The sequence below is a fragment of the Humulus lupulus genome, chromosome 9 (assembly GCF_963169125.1).
Source record: "Humulus lupulus chromosome 9, drHumLupu1.1, whole genome shotgun sequence".
NCBI lineage: Eukaryota > Viridiplantae > Streptophyta > Magnoliopsida > Rosales > Cannabaceae > Humulus > Humulus lupulus.
In genome coordinates, this window is record NC_084801.1 from 161,286,966 (window position 1) to 161,302,730 (window position 15,765).

Consider the following 15,765-nt stretch of genomic DNA (forward strand, 5'->3'; position numbering starts at 1 on the left):
TGCAAAGGCCCTTATCAGTCATCCCATCTTTTGAGTAGTGCTTATCCTATACTAGCAAAACCACGACGCCCGGAATGATGTCACGTCGTCGAGAGGCATAAAGCCCCGAGGAGGGAAACGTTTCTTCAACTGATTGAGGTAACAGTCGATGACATCTTGATAGTCTTGATATTCCTCCCGTGTCCAGTGACGATCATGGGTGAGGCCACACCGGAGGAGTGAAGGGGGAACCCAAACGTGCTCAGGACTTATCCCATCTCAAACAAACTTACCCCATCTCCAACATTCAATCCCCGCTTGAAGCTCCTCCTCGATCTCCTGATTGAGGTGAGCCTCTTGGGCTTCTCGGATAGACCAAGAATTCTCAAGCGCTCCTCCATTAACGGTTGGTTGTATTGGGCCTGGGCCACCACATCTACTCGATCTATATGGATCGCATCCTGTGCTCGGGACCTCGTGGAGTTCCATATCCGGAAGCGTTTTCATCACCTACATGCAGTCTTGGTAGACCTGGATGAATGAAGTACGGACAAAAATACCTAAACAAAGAAAATAAAATAATTCTAAAAATATCTACGATAATCAGTGAATGAAAGCTCAGAGAGTAACATGAAAACTTACCGACACTAGATAAGTCCAGGAGTAAGGTGGGATTGGTCTAGAGCAGGAAACCATTGGTGAAGAAGAAATGGTCCTTGAAATCCCACGCGTGGCTCTCGTTTTGGTGAGGAGCCTTATACTTGAACTAAGAATACTTCATCAAAGTGTAGAACCCATCCAAGTCTCTTCCCTTCTTCTTAATTAATTAGTTTTATTTATTTAAATATTGTGAAAAGAGAATTCAGATAATTCAAATTAGATTTGAATTAGTTTAAAAATTTATTCAATAATTAAAATATTTATCTGATAAGATTAGTTATCAAATTGTAAATATTATTATAATTTTTGAATAAAAAATTATTGGATGATAAATAAAGAAAAGTGGTTAAGACACATGCCCTGAAAAAGCATGTGCCACACGCCAATCACAGTGCACTATGATTGGCGTGTAACTGATTATTGACTTAGTCTTGGATATTTATTTTATTTATTATTCAATAGTTGTTTTATAATTTGAATTTTAAAATTTGAATTTATTATTCATTTATAAAACTATCTGATAAAAAAGAGTTTCAAGAGACTTCCTGAGTTTTTACGTTTTTATAGAGAGAGAAAAATATATCGTATTTTTTTCTATCCCAGACCTGAAAATTCTGAGATCTCATGTGTTGATAATATCTTGAGAATCACTAAAATTCTCACCAATACTCTACGTGCCCACTTGCGTCTTGAGGTGTAGAGATACTTCTTGGAAGATCTTGGTCTGAGTATTTTGGAGGTTGCTTACAATTGGATGTTCGTAGGAGATACAAAAAGATATCGAGGAATCTTGATAGTTTTTCAACTGGTAAAATTCCTTTTCTTTTCTATGTCATTGATTAATGTACAAATGTCAGTGGATCATGTTATTTAAAGATTGCTTAAATAAAAAATTTGAAATCTCTGGGCCCACCACCCTGTGCATATTGCTGCACACATGGTAAATCAATTACCAACAGAGAGGATACTTTGACTCCTAAGAAATACATGAGAGGGCCAAGATCTTTAAGAGAGAAACATTGTGAGAGGAAAATCAATAAAGGTATGTACAACCACAAGGGCAACACCTGTAATGATTATGTCGTCAACATAGACAAGCAAGTAAATGAGGGTGCCTAGTATGTTGAGGAAAAAGATATATGTGTTAGTACGTGAATTGTTGAAGCTAGAGGTGACAAGAAATGGTCTTAACTCATGGTACCATGCACGAGGAGCCTGTTTAAGTCCATAGATAGCTTTTCACAGTTTGCAGACATGATGAAGATGAACTTGGCGTAGAGTCCAACCACGACAAACAACAAGACAAAGAATAAGGTGGACAGTCGTGGGCTTTACAACTTGGCTAAAAGTGTCATGGTAATCAATTTGAGGATGTTGATGAAACCATTTTGCAACTAAATGAGCTTTTTACCCTTCAATGGAGCCATCAGGTAAATATTTAATACGAAAAATCCACTTGCAGCTAGCTAAATTTTTGTGGGACTGTGAAGGAACAAGATCCCACATCCCATTACGCACAAGGGCATTAAATTCACAAGACATAGCATGGTGCTAGTTTGGGTCATTAATGTTGGGGGAGAGTGAGATTACACCATTACAATAATAAGAATTTACAAACAATTATACTTGACAGAGACCAATGAGAGAATAGGATAGAGAAATGCAAACCCTAGTAGCATAACAAACTCCTTATTCTTCTTGGAAGCTTCAAACCCTAGTTAGAACACCACTTTAATCCTTTGATGAAGTAAATCAAAACCAAGGCCTTTACATGAGATGTATCATTGTCCAAATTATCTATTTCTTAGCCCTTCATGGATGAGGCTTTCTCTAGAAGGAAAAAGAATTGGGATTGAAAAAGCCTTAAAATGCACAAAGACAAGCACTTGCTCTATGATTTTTTTGGAGAAAACTTATGATCATGAAAGTTAGAGAAAGAAAGAAAGAGAGAGACATTTGAAAGAGTGGTCAATTCTATCAAAACTCTAATAAAAAAAAACCTTTTTATAGTGTAGGCATTGTCATTAAGTCTAACCAATAGGATTAGAGCTTTTGAACACATCATTTGGAGTATAAAAACACGTAATTGTACAGACACCTATTAGCAGGCAATGCATCACCTCTAACGTTACGTTGAAAATTCATACTTTATGCGATGCAACACCATATAGGCAGGTCTAACTTCTCAAAAGTGACCTTAAACACCTCCTAATGCTCCTAATCTGTTGGGCATTCTTAGATACCTCAATGTATCACTTTGGACCCAAAAATTTTAAATGCCTACATCAAAAAGTCAAAATTTACATCTTCATTATGTGAAAACATTAAGGTTTTACACCTAGCTTGTGTAACACCACTTGAGCTTTGTATTTTAACTAATATTAACATTCCCCCACTTGGTTAAATACAAAATTCTTTCTCTAGCTTAGATACAGTATTGGTGCCTAAAATAAAATGTCTTTCGACTTGAACTTTACCTTGGTGAAAGTACCACAAAGTCTTATCAAAATCTTTGGTTTCTTAAAAGCTTGAACAAGTATTTCTTATGAAAAAACTAGTGATACCTCACACACCTCCACTTGATCATTAATTTTCCCACTTTTATCGCTTAGCACCAATATGGCCATGTGCTCATCCTTACATAAACCTTTCAGGGATAAAATCCAACTCCCATGAGAGGCGGCACCACCTCTATGTTGACATAGGTGAAGTTCTTTCTACATCTTTGCTACCTTTAGAGATGCTTGTTGCACTCAATTGAACTTCATACAAAATCCTTAGGTTTAACCATCACTCTCACTACTAGAAAAAGGCTCTTTTGCATCATTCAAACACGTTAGTCAACGGAGTTGGCTAATGCCATTGACCAAATTTGGAAATCCACGTCAATACAATGACTGACGCTGTTAAAAAAAGCACTTGTGTTAGTGGGGCATTGACACAAACGAGCTAATTCACTTTGTGTCAATGGCCCACTAACGTGAATGCCCATTTATTAAAAAAAAAGTCCAGCCCAATTACTCTCATTCCACTAACCCTAACCCTCACACACTCAAAACTCTATCTCTCTCACTCTATCTGCCATCAGCCATCCTCTCACCCTCACCTTCATCTCTCACCCTCTCTATTTCTCTCAGCCACACTCTCTCTGCCTCTCCTTGTCATCATCTCTCTCATGAATGACAGAGCTCTCTCAACTTTCAAATGTGATTTTCTTTTCACTTTTTCTGGGTTTAGCACCATCAACATCGAGGCTTTGAGGTCTGAGGGAGTTCGGCGATAACGGGGTGGAGGTCTAGGCATTGAGGACGGAGGGGGTTCATCGAGATCAGGGTTGGGACTTTGAGGTCAGACGCGTTCAATAGGTTTAAGGTTGGGGCTTTGAGGTCGGAGGGGGTTCAACCACAACACTATAACGGTAAGTTTTCTCTCTCTCTCTCTCTCTCTCTCTCTCGATCTCATACTCTGGCTCTCTCTCATTATCAATGTTCTTGTTTTTCTATTGCAGGTGGTGGTGGTGATCGTGGAGGTCGGGGCAGTGGTGGTGCTCAATCTGTGTAGTGATTTTATTTCATAATCTGACCTTGTTTTTTTTTTTTTTTCATTTTTGTAAAATCTACCTTTTGAAATATGCTTGTATGTTTGTAATTTTTCAAATTTTTTATTATGGGTGTTGAGATGTTGAAACTCTCGAATATGATTTTATTGAATTGATTTTGGGAGTTTTTTGATAAATTTGTTGACTCTTTAGTTATTTTTGGTTGAATTTGTAGTTTTTCATAATTAAAATATGGGTTATCATTTTTAATTAGTTTATATATATTTTTAATATATGAGACATCTGCGTCAGTTGGTGACTGCCACAAATGTGACATTTGTGGTAGTTCTCTACTAACTCAAATGCTTAGCAGGTTTGCGTCATGGGATTCCGCGTCACTTTTAAAACTGACGCAAAAAATCAATTGTGGCAGTTAGGAACTAACACAAATGACTTTTTTTTTTGTAGTAGTAGTGTCGATATCAACTTAACCATATTTGATGGAACTCATAATTGTTTTAGTGTTGAAACTATCCACTTATCAATGACTCATTTTTACCCGTTGAACTATTTCCATTAATATTAACAATGTTGGAATTGAGTTTCCTTCATTGATGAATCTCTTATTCTAGGAGATTTAGTCCCCTCCCTCAACATGTAGAACTTAATAACCTTTTCACAAGAGGTTTTGTAAATGGATTCGCCAAGTTCTCACTAGTCTTAACATATGAGATAGATATGATTCCATCTTTAATCAATTATATCACATATTTATGTCTTAGACTTATATGTCTAGACTTCCCATTATACACGCTATTATATGCTTTAGCAAGAGTAGCTTGACTATCATAATGTATTGAGATTGTTGATACCATATCCTCAGTAAAAATGATGTCCATCATGAGATCCCTGAGCCACTCAACTTGTTTTCCAGTTTTCGCTAGAACTATAAACTCAGCTTCCATGGTTGAGTGTGATATACAAGTTTGTTTCTTTGGAACCCTAAGAAATAGGACCTCTTCCAAGTGTAAACACCTAACCGATGGTAGAGAGATTGTCTTCTACTCCTGATATCCAACTAGCGTTGAAATATTCTTCAAGTATCATGGGAAAATTTGAATAGTGAATGCTATATTCTTTTATATACTTAAGATATCCTAGACTCTTCTCAATAGCCTCCCAATGCTTGATATTTGGATTGTTAGTGAACCTACTAAGTTTACTAACCGCATATGCAATATCCGCTCTAGTACAATGAGTGCATACATTAGACTCCCTATCACACTTGCATATTCCAATTGAGCCACCGCTCTTCCTTCATTCTTTTCAAGCTTCATGTTTGAATTGAACGATGTATTTTCCTTTTTAATTTTGAGATGACTAAATTTGTTAAGCACTTTCTTGACTTAATGAGCTTGACTTAAAACAAAACCCCTACTATTTCTTCTAACTTTGATACCTAGAATGGTATCGACCTCTCTAAGGTATTTTATCTTAAAGTTAATTAGAAGATAAAAATCTTTTTGTTACTATTATTCCTCTCATGCCATTACTCAAAATTAACATATCATCTACATAAAGACACACTAGTGTTGGGATTATGGCTTATGAACACAATAAGAATATTGTAATTTAAGAGGATTAATCACAATATACCAATAAACACAATGGAAGAATGACACAACTTAAATCAATGAAAATAAAGACCTTTGAAATGAGAAAACCCTAGGTACATAAAATAATAATTTAATTATTTTATGTAATAAATCAATGGAGATGAACATGAAAGTAGAAATATTGTCCAAAAAACTATATTCTTAGCCTCCCATAAGAGATTGCTTAAAGCTACTATAATGTTGGAATGGGTCTTGGGACTAACAAGCCTTGGTCTTCAAACAAGTCAAGCTTTCTTGATGAAGATCTTGGAGAAAACTAGTAATCTTCATGAGTTAGAGAGAGAAAGAGGGTTTTCGAGAGAGAGTGGAGAGTGATCAATTCACAGATATCTCAAACGAACCCCTTAAATATTGTGGGAACTGTTATTAGTGTTAACCAATGAGATTATAATATTTTTAAATAAGTTTTGGAGCCAAAACACGTAACTGTACGAGTTCGTATGGACGACCCACGCGACACATCGCCTGTTTGCGCTACGATTCCTTCGACTTCGATGGGGAGAGGACTTGAGATGGGATGACCTTGGCTGGAGCTTGGATGGGTGGAGAAGGTGGCCATGAAGTGGAGGACCCTCATTCTTTGCAGTACCTTCATTCACTCGAAAAATTCGACAAGTGTTTGTTAGATAAATGCATTTTTTTGTTATAATTTGTTTTATAGGTTTCTTTTGTATGTGGAGTTTAAATTTTAGTTGATGTGGTGATGGTTGAGTTTTTAAGTAAATTGACATGTGTTTTTGTTGATTTGGGTAGGAATTTTTGCTCAACTAGATTGAAATTGTAAGGATTGTTTTTGTTATTTTAATCTGGGTTATAATTAAATTTAGTTATGAACCATTAGTTAATTAGTTGTAATTTTATTTTTGATTGAATATTTATAAATGGTTAGTTTATTATTTAAAATGTTTAAATTATACTTTTTTTTATCAAAAGAGAGAAAATTTCATTGATCAAACAAACTGGATAATACAAAAGGGAGAAGCAACCAACCCTCAGAACTTACAAAGATTTTACAAACTCAATCATTTGCCTATCTCTAGAAGATAAGTTCCTAGAAGTTACATTAAGAACTCTAGCTTTGACTGCTTGCCTAAGCAAATGATCTACTTTAAAAACAGTATAACAACTATCACTAAAACAACAAGCATTTTTATTTAACCAAATGAAATAGGTACAAGCAGCAAGAGAAGTAGCCACTGTAAAGTGAATCCAATCCGACTTCTAGCTGGGTAGCCAGGCGATCCATTCCTCAAATTTGCCAGACCAGGTAACCCCTCCAAGCCAGTGAGAGACTAGCTGCAAAACCTTCCTAGTGAAAATGCAATAAAAAAATAAATGGTCATGGCTTTCCTCAACAAGACCACAAACCGGACAACTCACTGATGCTATAGGAATGTGATGAGAGATAAGTAAGTCCCTAGTGAGAAGATGCTGGTTTACAGCCTGCTAAAGAATGAATCTGTGTTTAGGTACCGAAAGCTTACACCAAACAGGTCTCGCATAATCAATTCGCTCACTCGACAGAACCTGAGTATATAAAGTACCCAGATGAAGTTTTCCTTTGACCACTGCTACCTGCAAATCAGACCATGAAGTTGATTTACAGAAGGAAATCAGCTTCCTCCAATACCAGCTAGAATCATACTTTGGCATATAATCCCAGAGGCTAACTCCTTTTAGATAAATGCAATTCACCCATTTAACCCAAAGTTGATCTTGTTTTGTTTCAATCGCCCAAATAGGCAAGCATCAATTTGTTCCAAACAGCCCCCTCACGAAATCCCAAACCACCAAAATACTTAGGACGACAAACTTGCTCCCAAGAGGTGAAATGAAACTTATTATGGGAACCATTCCCACCCCAAAGAAAATGGCGGAACATTTTATCAATATCCTTCACAACACTCTGAGGAAGCATGAATATACTCATCCAGTAATTGCGAATACCTAGCAGAACCGAATGGATAAGTTGGACTCTACCAGCATAAGAAAGATGGCGGCTGGACCATACATTGAGCCTCATCTGAATCTTCTTAAAGATAATATCATAGTCTACTACCTTCCATATGGTAGGACGAAGGGGAACCCCAAGGTATTTCAACGGGAAAGTGCCCTCAACTAGCTGCGAATAGTCCAATATTCTAGCTTTAATCTCAGCTGAAACACCTCCAAAGAATATATGCGATTTGGAATAATTAATCTTTAAACCCGAAGAGCAGCCAAACTCAGAAAATGCCTCAATAAGAACTTGAACCGAGGAAGTAGTTCCTTTGCAAAAGATAATGAGGTCGTCAGCAAAATAGAGGCTAATAAGATTCAAAGACTTACACAAAGGATGGAATCTGAACCGGTTATCCATAGAAGCCTTGATCAGAAGGCGAGTGAGATACTCCATCACTATAACAAATAATAAAGGGGATATGGGGTCTCCCTACCGAAGCCCCTTGCCACCCTTAAACTTCCCTTGAATCCTTCCATTTAGACCCAGAGAATAAGATGTTCCCCTCAAGCAGACCATAATCCAATTAATGAACCGGCTAGGAAAATAAAGCATATTGAGTAAATTTTCCAAGAAATCCCAGTCAATGGTATCATATGCCTTGCTCAAGTCTAACTTCATAGCACAACGTGGTGAGCTATTTTTCCTATTGTATCCATTAATTAGATCTTGAAAAATAAGGACATTGTAAGCCAAAGAACTCTGTTTTATAAAGGCTCCCTCATTAAGATTAATTAGCGAAGGAAGAACCACTGCCAGCCGGTTACACAGCATTTTCGAAATGCATTTGTAAATAGAATTGCAACAAGCAATAGGTCTGAATTCAGTAGCATTTGATGGCTGGTCTACTTTCGGAGTAAGAGATATGATAGTATCATTAAGCAACGGAGGAATTTTTCCTGAGGTAAAGAAGTCTAAAACAGCCACATAAACTTCCTTGCCTATATCCTTCCAAAGAGCTTTGAAGAACCCTGCTCCATAGCCATCCGGGCCAGGACTTTTGATAGAGTTTATACTAAACATAGCTGATCGAACTTCTTGATAAGTAAATGGCTTTATTAAGTGCAGCTGGTCATCCAAACTCAGAACAGGACCATGCTTAATACAGTCAGAATCAATTTGACCTGTAGCCCGTTAGTAGTACTCAAATGATTCTTAAAATATTGAAAATAATAGTCAACAACCTTATCATAATCATCCACAAAATGACCATTATCATCAATATAAGAAACAATGCGATTAGAGATCTACCTCTGTTTCAAGCTTGCGTGAAAATACGAGGAGTTTTCATCACCAAAACGAAGCCAAGTAATCTTACTTTTTTGACGAAGAAAACTAGCATAAATCTTCTCATGCCTGAAGTAATCCTGCTGAGCTGCTTTTTCTTTTGACAGTAACTCGGTATTTGAAGGATCGAAACAAAGAGAACTTTGGGCTTGCTAGTAGTTAGCTTTGCTCTCCTCATAATTACAAGCAACATCACCCATACTTTTCTAGTTGAACTTTTTTAGAACATGCTTAAGCCTTGTGATTTTTCCAACAAGGCGAAACAACCCTTGCCCCTCTAAAGGAATAGACCAGCTGTGAAGAACAGTGTCCCTGAATTTGTCATGAGTTGCCCACATATTGTAAAACCGAAATGGCTTCACTCCCAACCTACGGAAATCCTTCTGTTTAATCAGTAAATAGCAATGGTTCGAAACCACATCCCATTGAGCATATGCTACAACTAACGGGAAGATATCAGTCCAACTTTCATTAGAAAAAACTCTGTCCAATTTGGTGAAAATACGAGCTCCTCCATCTTGCTTATTAGACCAAGTGTAATTAGGACCCAAAGTCTTCATTTCAGTTGCCTCTCCCAAAGCTAACCATTGACGAGCATCCTCCATTTCCTTAACAGAAATAGGTCTTCCACCAATACGATCATCAACATGGAAGACAACATTAAAATCTCCCATTATAATCTAAGGTTTAACCGGTCTCTGAACAGTAGCTAAGTCAGACCATAAAGATTTCCTTGTTTCCAATTGATTAGAGCCATAGACTACCGAGAGGCAATATGCCAGATTCCTACCAAGCAAATTAACTCTGTAATGTAGCAGCTGAGCATTCTCCTGAATAATTTCAACCTTCATCAAGTGAGCTTTCTAAATGAGCAAAATACGCCCCTCCACCACAGAACTACTATAACAATTCTAACCAGCAAAAGATAAGTTCATAAAATCTCTTAATTTGTCCCCTTTTAGTTTTATTTCAATCAAATCTCCAAGGCCAATTTTATTCAACCTACAAACATCTAAGACTGCTTGCTGCTTATTCTTATTGTTTAATCCCCTAACATTCCAACTCAACATGTTGATGCAATCCATTCAGACCAATAGGTAGAGGTAAATCAGATGTTTGCTGCTGGTTTTCCTGCAGAATTATGAAAGAGTTCCTTTACAGATCAGGTCGTGGCTTGTCAACAGGCTTCTTCATCCCAGACTTTCGAGGGGTTACCCATTTGGATCCACTAGGTATTGATAAAGCATCACCATGACTAGGCACCTCAAGGGGCTTTTGCTGATTCTGGGAACTGTTATCCTGGCCATCAGCAGCAATGCTACTAGCTTTAGTATCAACTTCATTAGTCTGGTTTTTAGCCTCTGTGAATTTCTTAATAGCATCTAGAGCATGCTTGCAGACAGCAGTAGTATGCCCCAGCTTCTTGCAACCATAGCATTTAGTTGGCAACCACTCATACTCGATGGGTTGCTCCATAACCTAACCTCTCTCATTTAGATAGTGAATATGAATGGGGAGATGTTCAGCAATTTCCATATCAACTAGGATTCTAGCAAATTTAATCATAGTTCTAGCTTTTGTGACTGTATCGATCATTATAGGAGTACCAATTGTGCTAACTAGAGCACTCAAACAGTTCACACCCCAGTATTGCAGCCCAAGACTAGGTAATCGAATCCAAACAGGGACAGATTTTACTGACCTTAAAGACTCAACATTTGATGACCAAGGCCGGAGCACTACAGGCTTCTTGTCGAAATGAATCACTCCATATTCAAGCACCATATCCCTAGTTGCCTCATCTCGAAACTTAACCATTGTGAATCCAGAATTCATCCGGGCCACACGATCAATTCCAAGGTTACCCCAAATTCTTCTGATAAACCCTTCAAACACAGCTAGGGGAGGGTTTGCCCCAATGACCACACAAATCAAAGCAGATTTCTAGAATGACGCCTCCACTTCAATCTCATCGATATCCAATTGAGCCACCAGCTTACCCTCACGTTGGATCGGATCCTGAAAATGGAGCCTCGTGCACCCAAAATTAGGAAGGGATTCCTTAAATCGAGTCCAGTTTTCTTTGGCCGAGTCTTGGAAAGACTGCCCTTCGACTTCAGCTGCCCAGGAGGATGGGCGAGAGTTCCCATCAATGTCATCTTGAATCACAGGATTCGGGAGCATTGGAGCCACATTCTTCTCCTCAGTCGCATCTACTTCCGTCTCCGTTCGTTCTTCCTCTACAGTCAGATCATTGGATGAAAGGGGCTCCGAATCAATCACTCTTGCAAGCTTCTGTACAGACTTCTTCCTTCTTGCCATGGAGAGAGAGAGGTTGTGACCACGTTGATGGTGTATTGATTAAATTATACTTTTTAATTATTAAGATTTTTAAGTAAATAATTTGAATTTAAAAATATAATTTTTCTATTTAAAATTAGTTTAAATATTTAAAAAAAATTATGATTTGAACCACACGTATCATCCAAATCATCACTTAATAGCCTTAAGAGACTGGATAGTAACAAGATTACACATTTTTTTAAACTGAAAAATATGGTATTTATGATACAATTATTGCTAAGGGCACTATTTGGTGTCTAATACCATAAAGATGTGATATACCATTATTGGTGTAATCTAATATCAAGTCACACATATTTTAACATATTTTAATTTATTATGTAGTGTTGGATACCTTAAGATACCAAATAGTAATTTTTTTTAAATCGAGAAATATTGTAAAACACAAAATGCTATTTTTGCCAAATAATAAAATAATAAATAATTATTATCATATTATCTAAATTAAAATTGTATATATAATAAAATTGACTTACGTTCCATTATGTACTCTAGACAGCTGCTTCCCAAGTTCCGTTCTAAACGTAAAATTGGAAAAACCCATCAAAGTCTTCTTCTTCACTCCTCACCTTTTCCTTTTACAGTTATTTTCTCAGTATCCAAACACATACATAATACTACTTGCTCCCACACGGAAAAAGGTAACCCAATTAACCTTTTCTCGAACTGCCTTTCTATAGTTATTTACTTTCTCTCTCAACTCAACTCAACTTTTTCTTTTCTTTCTTTGTATGGGAAAATCGATTCCCTCGACGACCAGGTCCGGAATATACCAATTGGCTAAAACGACGTCGCAGAGTCTCGGAACTTCAAAACAAGCAAAACCCACATCGCAGATCCCTGGAGTCGGTGACCAAAGGTTGAAGAAGGAGATGGAGAAGGAAAAGGAGAAGGTGAGTAGCTCGGAGAAGGAGGGAAACGACAGTCGTTTGCCGCTTTCTGAGGTCGTTTCCGATTGTGTGAAGCGGTGGTTCAAGGACACACTCAAGGAGGCCAAAACTGGGGATATTAACATGCAAGTCTTGGTGGGTCAGATGTATTTTAGTGGCTATGGCGTTCCCAGAGATGCCCAGCGGGTCTGTTCTTCTTCTTCTTCTTCTTCTTCTTCTTCTTCTTCTTCCATTTTTCTGGGTTTTTCTTTTTCCTCTATTGTGATCAATGTTGATATTTTTTTCCTTGATTGTTTGTGATTTGGGATTTAGGGTTTAATGGTTTTCGTTTTCTATGTTTTCTTAAGCATCACCACGTGTTTGATCAAAAGTTTCGTATTCAAATATTTCAAGCACCAGTTTTTTCTTTTGGAATTTCAAGATTTAGAAGTTTTTAATTGATTAAATCTTCTAATGTGCAATTTGAATGAAGAGAATGAAATTGGAGCATTTGGGTTTTAGTTCATGGTTGTTGTGTTATTTATTTATTTAATTTTTTTTTTTACACTCACAAAACAAAAAATTATCGTTGTTATTATTGAACTAACTAATTTCATATCATTTTGGAATTGTTAGGGAAGAATTTGGATTACAAGGGCATCAAGGACTAGGTCCTTTTGGAAAGTTAGTGATAAGCATCCAGGTTGGTTGTCTTGTCTGGTCTTGTCATCATCATAGTGAGGCCACATTTTTTGCATTTTGATTTTTTAATTGCCTTCATGATTATGTAATGTGCATTTCTTGTATTGGTGGACCTTTCATAGGTTATAATGCAAGTGATTCAGATTCAGACGAACTCAAGGGTGACTCTTAGATAGACTAGAATCTACACACTTCAAGTCCTATCAATTGGTAAGCTGGGGGTCTTTATAATAATTGCTCTCCTTAATAATCTATCTTTATTCATTCATTCATTTATTAGTACAGTACTTATAAATGGAAGACATATTTTACTTGGCGTGGGCGTGGCAGATTTGATTAGCTTACTAAGTCTTGAAGTTCATCTTACTTTTTTTCATTTGTGTTTATATGGTTCTTTTCAGGTTGATCTAGATCTATTGGATGTTATATTCTTGTTGGTTTAGAGTAGAATAAGTTTGTTACGAACTAGCCTTAATTTTGTCTCATTCGCCTCAAAATTTTAATGGCTTCTGCAGTCTTAGGGTCATTAGTTTTGAAGCGGTTTAGCTGACATTCATTGGTTTTTTGAGTTTTCCTCTGTCTGTTTGACTCATGAGAGGGTAGAACTGTTTGAATTTCATCTTTAATTTATGTAATGCAGACCCAAGTGGTATTATCACAAACTAAGCTTATGTATTCCTCATTCTTTTTTTATTTTCATTACCATGTTGCATGAGATACTGCAAGAGAGTTCTGTACCAAGTGAAGGATAATACTCCACTCTTCTATCTTTTAAACAAGATATCATGTGGACCCAGCAATGAAATTATTTGTATTATAATTTTCACATTTGGCATGCTTGAGGAATCTAGTGAGTACAATTATTAAGATGTTAGATTTGTAAAAGTACATTGTAGTTTTATTTTTTCATATTTCATTGTTGGTTTCTCATCTTACAACACATGTTTAGGGAAGCTAATTTAAGCTACCGACAAAAGACCTATCAGGGCTTTTCCATGGCAAAGTGGTTTTAAGCTTTCGTGGATATTTTACACAAAGAAATGCAGTGTCATGTTTTCATGGACCTTTTTGCTTATAAAGCAATTCAACATCATCTTCCATTTATAATATGCATTATTTGTTTTTAGCGAGCCTTTGTCATTCCATGCTCATATTACATAATAATGCTTGATTGTTATGAGTTGTCTTATATCACTTATATTATTGTAGCATAAGTATGATTGCATTGAAAGTTTTAATTGTCTTTTCTTTTGGGAGAAGGTTCAAGTTGAATATTTAGTAGTCTTTTGCAACAAGAGCATAATGTTGTCCAAAATGTAAATAAAACATCAAGTAAAAATACTGAATTGAAAAATATTGGTTGATATGATTCTGAACCTCTAAATGGTGCTGATGAATTACTATTCCTATAAGCATGTTTAACGAAAGCACACAAGAGACTAAGGTCGAGTTGTGAGGCCTTTATGGCTTGCTTGCTCTCATGAGCTTTGGCGTTCGACTCCTCATAGGTACCTACCTATTTGACAATTTCCATGTGTTTCCTACCTCCCAGACATTGTAGATTTCAGCAGGAGAACTAGCATGAAAAAAAAAAGTTTAACCAAAGCTTTCTTTTTGATATAGTGTAAAAAAATATGTTTAACTAAAGCTTTCTTTTAGATTTGACAATGTGTGAAATGAGTTATCTAATGATGAATTGTTTTCTTGGTAATGCAGGAGATTTGCCTTGGCTCTGTTGGTTCACATGGTCGAGCATGTTTGTGTTTTGTTACCAAGTTTTTGAAATTTTTGGCCCCCTTTTGATATCTTGTTTGGTGATGTTAGACTAATACAAAATTTTACATCAAAATTTATTCTTAATAATGTGATATCTTTTCTAACCACTTGAGTATAGTCATGTTAGAAAATGTGTTATATTAATATGTGTAAATTTTGTAAGTAAATTTTGTGCCCTAATCTTTACTATTCATTTATAATGACAATCGACCAAGTAACATTTCATTGGCTTTACCCTGTTTTTTAGGGGACATCGGCTTTAGTTGAGCTTTGTCATTTTTAACTTTTGTGTACTCCGTTATTGGTTATGTCAAACCTAATTGTTTCATCACACCTCCTTTTTTATTTAATTTTTTTATGCCTAAGAAATAATTGCCACTCACTTTTTTTGGTTTATTTTTAATTTCGAATAAGAATTATAATAAAACAAATGGGATTAACAGGTATAGACATCTCTTTTGGGTAGAGTACAAAAATAAATGGACAACTTAATGCCATCAATATTGTTTTGTTATATTTAGTGACTATTCATATAGAGTTTTACATTATTTTCTCTTTCTTTTTTTTTAAAAAACAAATTATTTTATATGTTATATTTTCACAGATTTTTTTATTAATAAAAGTTATATTCTCTTAGTGAAGTAAGTTGGAGATGTAAATAGTGTGAACATTGTACCTTTTAAAGTACAAAAATGATATTGTTATGAGTGTATCATTTTATGTCTGTGTTTTAACATAATTTTACAATGGGCTATCTATTTTAAAAAAATATATTTTTAGACTATATATTTTAGCAAATGTTAAAATTAGTCTCCTGAACTCAAATTTCGTCAAACTATTTTGAAACATAATCTTAAACAGATTAATACGTATTGAAGAAGATACAGATTAATACGTATGGAAGATCCACACATT

General features: G+C 36.0%; 1 protein-coding gene across 3 annotated transcripts; it reads left to right on the forward strand.

Moving 5' to 3' along the window:
* Nucleotides 1-12,150: 12,150 nt before the first annotated feature.
* Nucleotides 12,151-15,084, forward strand: LOC133800845 (uncharacterized). 3 transcript variants are annotated; one of them, XR_009876637.1, is made up of 5 exons: nucleotides 12,151-12,579; nucleotides 13,009-13,075; nucleotides 13,197-13,284; nucleotides 14,488-14,582; nucleotides 14,791-15,084. XR_009876637.1 is itself a non-coding variant. In XM_062238927.1 (4 exons), exons 1-3 carry the CDS (start codon nucleotides 12,235-12,237, stop codon nucleotides 13,244-13,246), a joined length of 462 nt encoding a protein of 153 aa, XP_062094911.1. In that variant the 5' UTR covers nucleotides 12,151-12,234; the 3' UTR covers nucleotides 13,247-13,284; nucleotides 14,791-15,084. The 3 variants fall into 3 exon arrangements, 2 of the variants coding, with proteins under 2 accessions (XP_062094911.1, XP_062094912.1); XM_062238927.1 differs by lacking the exon at nucleotides 14,488-14,582; XM_062238928.1 differs by lacking the exons at nucleotides 14,488-14,582; nucleotides 14,791-15,084 and adding an exon at nucleotides 13,476-13,749.
* Nucleotides 15,085-15,765: the final 681 nt, after the last annotated feature.

Bases quoted from the DNA above. Each gene is read 5' to 3' on its own strand.
- LOC133800845 (XM_062238927.1), top strand. From the start codon at position 12,235: ATGGGAAAATCGATTCCCTCGACGACCAGGTCCGGAATATACCAATTG. The intron at 12,580-13,008 runs GTCTGTTCTTCT...TGGAATTGTTAG, and splicing joins TTCCCAGAGATGCCCAGCGG to GGAAGAATTTGGATTACAAG. The intron at 13,076-13,196 runs GTTGGTTGTCTT...GACCTTTCATAG, and splicing joins AGTTAGTGATAAGCATCCAG to GTTATAATGCAAGTGATTCA.